The 7,046-nt window shown below is 48.9% G+C and overlaps 1 protein-coding gene across 1 annotated transcript; it reads right to left on the bottom strand.

Moving 5' to 3' along the window:
* Positions 1-2,218: 2,218 nt before the first annotated feature.
* On the bottom strand, positions 2,219-5,043 carry LOC6589143. Its single transcript, XM_002014397.2, has one exon. It carries the CDS (start codon positions 5,014-5,016, stop codon positions 2,638-2,640), a length of 2,379 nt encoding a protein of 792 aa, XP_002014433.1. The 5' UTR covers positions 5,017-5,043; the 3' UTR covers positions 2,219-2,637.
* Between the last annotated feature and the right edge of the window lie 2,003 nt (positions 5,044-7,046).

Below are 7,046 nucleotides of genomic sequence, written 5' to 3'. Positions count from 1 at the left end.
AACTTAAAGAGAACAATTCAAGCATTTTGTAAAGGATAACGTTAAATGTAAATGAAACAACCTTTGCGTTTAAAAACATTTCTGCAAGCCCATGCAACCATGTACCATTAACATCAACTATGCCAATAAGCTGTAAACAAATGGGAGCCCCGTCCTGGGAAACATGATCAACCGCAACGGGCTCCCAAGGAAAAGCAGTATGTACACAATTTCAGTCGGAAACGTAGCTAGCCAGGATATTTTACAAAGTTGTAACGAGCACATCGCTTCTCGAGCAGGAATGGGATATTTGTCAAAAAGACGACAGGACGTGCTCCATTTCGAGCAGGCATCGATGATTTGCATTTTTGAAATTAACCAAAAAATATGACAAAATGTCGTACACAAGTTGGCCTCGGCTCGCCTCAATGTCGGCAGGTGGCTCTGCTCCTGCATATTCAGACTATGTTTGCTGCATCATTGTGCAGGCACAAAACACATTTAACTTGTCAAAGCTCAGCTCAGCCTGGTACACAGCCTCCTTGGGCACGACCTTTCCGGGCTCGTTTTCCAGCTCCTTGCTTTTCGTTTGCCTGTCATTTTGTGTGTTATAATTGTGACAAATTGTTCTTTTCTCGTCCTCCTCCTCGTCCTCCTGCCACTGCTACTGGTGCTACTGTTACTGTTACACATCAAGAGCTGCAAATTTAAGCAAGATTTCAAGCAAAATTGTGGAAGCTTTATGTAAATGGCATAATTAAATGGAATGACATGAATGGCGATAGATCGTATTTAAGAAATGTTGCCTGCAAATGCAAATCGCCCCCTATTCATAATCCTGGGCTTCTTATTCTTATTTTCCATTCCACTTGGGATGTTTCAACTTTAAAATATGCCTGGCCGCCGGCAATTTAATAGAGGGTACAAAATGGGGTGGAAGGGAAATCGCTTAGCACAATTTTGGCCGCATTAGCAGCGATTACACAAAGCGCCCACACAATGCAATGCAACAATGGCATAACAATCACGAGTCAAATTAAAACGTTACGCTTGCAGAAATTTAGTTTTTGTTCTCGCAGGGTTCGGTGGAAGCTATTTGGAATCCGTACGGTTCTATGACACCCGCTTCAATGCGTCCGTCCATCCAGCTTATGCGCCGCAAAGTATGCGGTGGCAGTTTCCAAGTGGCTGTGCTGTCTGCCGCTCTCCGACTGCTGACTGCTAACTGCTGACTGCGGTCGAAAACTTTACCAAAAGCTAATCATAATTTCTTGCTGATAGTTGGTCCAAGTCCTTGTGCACGGTTCGGTTCGTCCACGCTCCACTCTCGACGCTCCCCGCCCCGAGACTCGCCGCAGCTTGCACTTTTTATCTATCCTCCTCCGCTTTATTATTATTTTCAATTTCTGGTAACCGCAGCGCCCTAAGCGCCACGTTATTGTCGTATAATTGAATATAATGGCAATGGCAATGGGGGATCTGTCTCCAGGGGGTATTATTCAATGGGGGTGGATGGTCTTACTCATTGTATTAGCCGTCGGTTATCCGACAGTTTTCTGCTGTGTCCGCAACAATACATTCGCCTGGGGAAACGAGTATGCATGTGATTGGGTGCTGCTTACCCACCGCATCGGGTATCCATTGAACACCGAGCACCGAGCACCAAGCACAACCTACAAAGTATTCTGAAAAATGTAGGTTACATCTGTCTGATGTATTTTTACTGGTTTAAGCCCGGGAGATTTTCACTTAATTCGATTGCCTTAAAGTATCCAATGATTTATATCATAATCCTGTCACATGCTTTACTGATTCAATACATAAACTCCTGAGGGCAACCACCAACGCCCTGTCCGCCCCACCCGCCCTGTCCTGTCCCGTCCTGGACATGGCCGCGTCATCTGCCTGTCAGCGAGTCGATTTTGAATTGTCAGTGCAGTGCCACACGTGTCACGTGCGTCATTGGACCGCTATTACGCGCCAACAGCTTGCCTCTTGGTTTGGATCGCTGCTGTCATGGCTGCCCGTTGTTGTTTTGCCCCTTTTTCCATTTTTAATTAATGAGCAACAACGGTGCGTGGCGGTCCCCACAGTGGCCCCCACACACCCAACGCGATGGCAGGAGGGGTGCTGGGAATCTGCGAGCTGCGAGCTGCGAGATAGCTGAAAATCTGAAACTAAGCCTCTGTTTGGTCATGTTTGGAATTCATTGTCTGTCTGTCTGCTCGTTTGTCTGGCATAAGTCCCTTTAGTTGGGCATCAGCATTTTTAATTGGGATTATACATAGTTTGGTTTACATAAGTAGGCGACTGAAATTTTAAATGACAATTTTCAATGGACATTTTCAATGAACAACGACAGCTTGCCCTGGTTCGGTGCATTGGCTCTGGGGTCCGCCACTAAGCAGATCAGGAGATAATGCGGGCCCAGTCCGTAGGGGAAACAGCTCTGGTACATCCGTTTATCGAGAATGCCGTCAAATGTACAGTCCAACCTCCTTTGCCACGTTCTATTCATGAATCAATGTCATGTGGCCCGAGAGGGCAGTATAGAGCACATCAAAAGTAAATACCCATGCAGGTATGAAGTGCAGATGTAAGTGCTCCACACTGTCATCTAGGACCATCTAGGACCATCTAGGACTACTGTCCACAGTATTATGCAAGACGACGTCGCTCACGGCTGCAGACCATGTCGCGATAGTCTCGCGATTGCCACAGATTGTGACGTTTCAGGTCAGATTCGTTGGCTGGCATGTAGGCGAAGAAGGTGTCCTGGATGTATCCGCCCAGGTGGGAGTCGCCGCGCAGGGCCAGCCAAGTGAGACGCGTTTCCTCCAGAGCCAATTGATTAAGTGTGCCGTAGTATTCCTTTTTCATATTCTTGGCCTGGCACATGACTCGGTTTTTGTGGCTATAGCTGACCAAACCTGTGTCAGTGTGGATTTTGACATTTAACATCCTTTTCTGACGGGACGTTTCCCTTAGACCAATAGTTTGGATGAGTTGACACGAGGAATTGACCAGCTTCTGCATCTCCTTGCTTGTGTATGACTTTCCGTAGCGCTTGGACACCCAATCTATCAGCATCGGCACCTTGTGGACATTGGGAAATGTCGCCAACACATAGTTGGGATTGGACTTCATGATCTTCAGGGCTGCCTTTAGCAGAGCCTCTATTTGCTGCCTGTCGTCAGGATTAATCGGCTTCACGCTCTGCATCGTCCTCGACTCATCCTCCTCTTTTTTCTTAGCTGCCATTGCAGCTTCCGCTGCGGCGGCGTTCTCTCTAAATACTCCGGTAGCGCAGCTTGCGGCCGCTTTGAGCACAGCTTTCGGGGACCATTCATTGTCTTTCTCTGGCCCTGGACTCGCACCGTTGCTCCCGGTTAGGGCCGCAATGCAAAGTTTCTCGATTAGCGGCTGCTTATCCTCCAGATCCACGGGAAAGACGTCCGATTGCGGCTCAACGTCTTGAAGGTCAAGTCCTTTTAGATTGAATACCTTGAAGTAGTCAAGCTCTATGCCCTGGCCGGTCCTTGTGGTAAAACAGTCTCTCTCTTGCTCTAGCGGGTCTTTACGCGGACACTGGAGAGTCCGACTACAGGGCGGAATGAGATCGGCGAGATTTTTAAAGTCAGTGCTGAGCACCTTTGAATCCTCTTTGGTTATCTGCGACTTTTTCTTTGTATGCCTGGTCCTGGACGACTTACGAGTCTTTCTCTTGTGACTCAAAAGGCTGGCCGTTTTACGCGTATGTCTTTTGGGAGGCTTCTTATCCGTTTCGCTGGGTTCAACCAATATCTCGTCTCCGATCACCAGTTTGCAGTCTGCTTCCACCAGTTTGCAGTCTCCGGCCCCACATCGTCTGTTTGATTGCTGACCTCCTTGCAGCTCCACCACTTTAACCAATCCATCATCTTGCGGAAGCGGATGGGCCTTGGGGTGCAAATCGGCGCCCAGAAGAATCGACAAATCGGCCCTACCGGCTCTTTTCGTATGGGGCGTGCTTACGAGATGAGTGCACACCTGACAAGTTCCGTCCACTTTCCCACTGCGAACCTTTCCGACTTCGATCAACTGTCGCTGGGAAAAATGTCGGATCTTTTCGGCTGCGCACTCGATCTCTCTTTCTAGATTTTGTATGACCCGCTTGCGAGAGGCCTTTTTGTCGGAGCCCGACAAGTCCAATAGCGACATACATCTCTGGAAAGCTTCCTCGGCCACCTCCTCCTTCTTCTTTGTTGCGGCTTCCTTTACCAGGCGATGGGTGTGGCACAGGGACTCCTCTTCCTCAACGCCCATTATCGGGGGGTCCAAAGTCAGGCGATTGAGCTCGTCTGTCAGCAGTTTCTTGATCACCCGCTTGGCGGGTGAAAGCTTGTAGTAGGAGAACCACCGTAAGTCCTCCTCTGGAATCTCGTACAGTCCCCTATTCTTGTCGTATTCGGGAAAGCGCAGCTTGCTGTCGGGAGGTCCCCACTGTTGGTTTTTCGCCGGATTGAACAGCTTCGGCCGCCGCAGAGGTGCAAAGTATGGAGACTCACAATCACGGCGTGTGGGCTTAGGCTGTGTTACCGATTTGTGCCTAATTTTGGCACAGCCCCCGGGTCGCAGCTTCTTCGAGTGCGTGCTTGGGGGCAGCAGGCGGTCCAGCTCGCGCAAGGTGGCCGGCATGTCCAGGTGGGCAATGGCCGAGAGGAGCAGCTGTTCGTTCACCGTGAAATTTTTACGGGTGCACTCGGAGTCGGCGGAGGTATTGATCGGCTTGTACTCGGCCTCCCAGATGAAATAGAGAAAGGCTATTTCGCTGCCATTACTGATTTTCATGATGGTCTTGATTCGGGAAGCTTTCACCATAGGCCGAAGGCCCAAGTGGTACAAGCAGCCAGACACACGATACGTCGACTCCTGTTCCGTGTCGTCCCGCAGGGCACGGAACAGCATGTCACAGGCACCGATCTGCACCCGTGATAGTCCCCGCAACCAGTTGACGCTCTGACTCTGCAAAAACTTTGACAGCTCGGTTCCATCCATTTTCGTTCGATTCAACTTCTTTGGCAGGCGAAGATATTTTTGTAAATTTTGTCTTTTTTCGTAAAATGTTTCACTACAAATTTATGTGTACGAGTACTTAATCATGTGTGTCTGGAGAATACTAGAATTTTACTTTCAAAAAAGATTACCGGAACCTTATCTCTACTTTTGGGAATCTCCTTTGCTGCCCTCGAGAGCCAGTCAGAGATTTCAGAGATTGAAACCAATGTTAATTACATCATGGAATACAAATTCCATCAAGGAGCACAAACCAAATCAAAAGCCTTTTACATTTTAAAACGAAATTTAATTCAATTACGCAGCTTAACTGCCCAGCAGAATGTAATAACCGCAAACGAAAGGAGAAAGAATAGAAGACGGGCAGGACGGGCAGGACACGCAGGACACCCAGCCAAGACAGGACGGGGCGCGGGAGAGACTTGAGTTGGCTAAGTAAGCGAGCGACTGCCATGCGGCTACATGATTGCATTTGTGCTCTTGGATGTCGTTTGTAATTGTCTGTACTTAAAAACTCATCAGACAAAACGACAATGCGGCAATGGTCGGGGCATTGGGGCCTGCACTGGCAGTGGAATCATGCCCACCACCACCACCACCACCACCACCAGCATCAGCAGCCGCCATCAACATCAACATCACCAGCCGCCACCGCCATTGCCATCGCCCTCAACCAGGCCAACAGTTAAGGACAGTTTTATCAACTGCAGGACAAATATTGTTGCATACCCCCAGGCGCAATAAGGCGAGCTGAGCCCGAACTAGTTGCGTGTTGTGTTGAGTCGTTGTTTAGTTTTGTTGGCACTTTATGCAAAATGGCGACTGTTCCATGTTTGTCTTGTAGTGCGACAACAAGTGGGCAGGAGTGGCCGGCACTGATATCCCTAGCCACAAGCCCCTATCAGGGCGCACTTGACGGTTGGCGCATGGCGCATGGCGCATGCAAAAGTATTTAATCAACACTCAGTGGCATTTGCAGCATTCAAAATGAGTTTAAAATGCTCTTTACTGTAACTCAGCTCTGTGGCAATTAGTCGCATTGTGGTGCGAAGTCTGAGTTATGCACTGAGCGTACAGTTTGCATATAAATAAGGCGGCGACAAAACTTTGCTAATGCCCCTGATGAAGTTACTCGGCTCGCCCAACACGGCAGCCACAGAGTGCACGGTGCTGGGGAGTGGAGTGGCAGCTGCGGCATCTGTGGCATGGAACGCATTTTGCATTTTTAATGCAGACTCAATCTATGCAATTATAAATTTAATGTGCACAATGGAGCACATTCAGTTTTAAGCGGCATAAAATGAAGTGCCAACCTCAAGAAGGCAGCTTCTTCAGTAGATAAACTTGTAGTGGCCGGGGAACAGCACGTCCTTACAGCCTGTCCATAACCTTTCACTACGGTTCTTGGGCTTGGCTCATCAGTAATTTCAAAAGGTCCCACCTTGTCCACCGACCAAGTTCCAGGAGCCTGCCAACAAAATATTTACACTCCAAGGAAGGCACCCTCCAAGTCCTCCACTCTGGATCCAATTTGCAGCATAGCAGGAGGCGCCTCCGCCTCTTCAACTGAAGCTCTACGATGAGTACGAGGAGTACGAGGAGCCTCGACTCCATGGCGTAGAGATGAATGAAAATTGATTCCCTTTCTACTGCGGACTGGCAATTGAATCAATTTTTGTAATTTTATTTGCGCATAAATAAAGGATATGGCAGCCACAAAGCTTCGACCCAACTTCGACCACAGGTGGGCGGACAGGACATGCCAGGGCCAATCATACAAAACTTCACAGAGGATTGGGACTGTCAACTTGGTGGGGCCCGCCCCACTACGAGTATCATCCGCCCATCCAGATATACTCGTGCACTGCGGGCTAAATGGGCGAGGACTAGACCGACTGGGACCAGCGCCTGAAACTATGCTTTGAACTTAATTAGCTGCACATTACGAATTTTTACTGCCAGAGTCGGTTACTGCAGTCAGTCGGTCGGTTGGTCCTTGCCACTTCCTTTGG

This window comes from Drosophila persimilis, unplaced genomic scaffold (genome assembly GCF_003286085.1).
Source record: "Drosophila persimilis strain 14011-0111.01,24,50 unplaced genomic scaffold, DperRS2 tig00000191-arrow-pilon, whole genome shotgun sequence".
Taxonomy (NCBI): Eukaryota; Metazoa; Arthropoda; class Insecta; order Diptera; family Drosophilidae; genus Drosophila; species Drosophila persimilis.
This window is presented reverse-complemented; position numbering and strand designations above follow the sequence as displayed.

Coding starts and splice junctions, on each gene's coding strand:
- LOC6589143 (XM_002014397.2), bottom strand. CDS start 5,016: ATGGATGGAACCGAGCTGTCAAAGTTTTTGCAGAGTCAGAGCGTCAAC.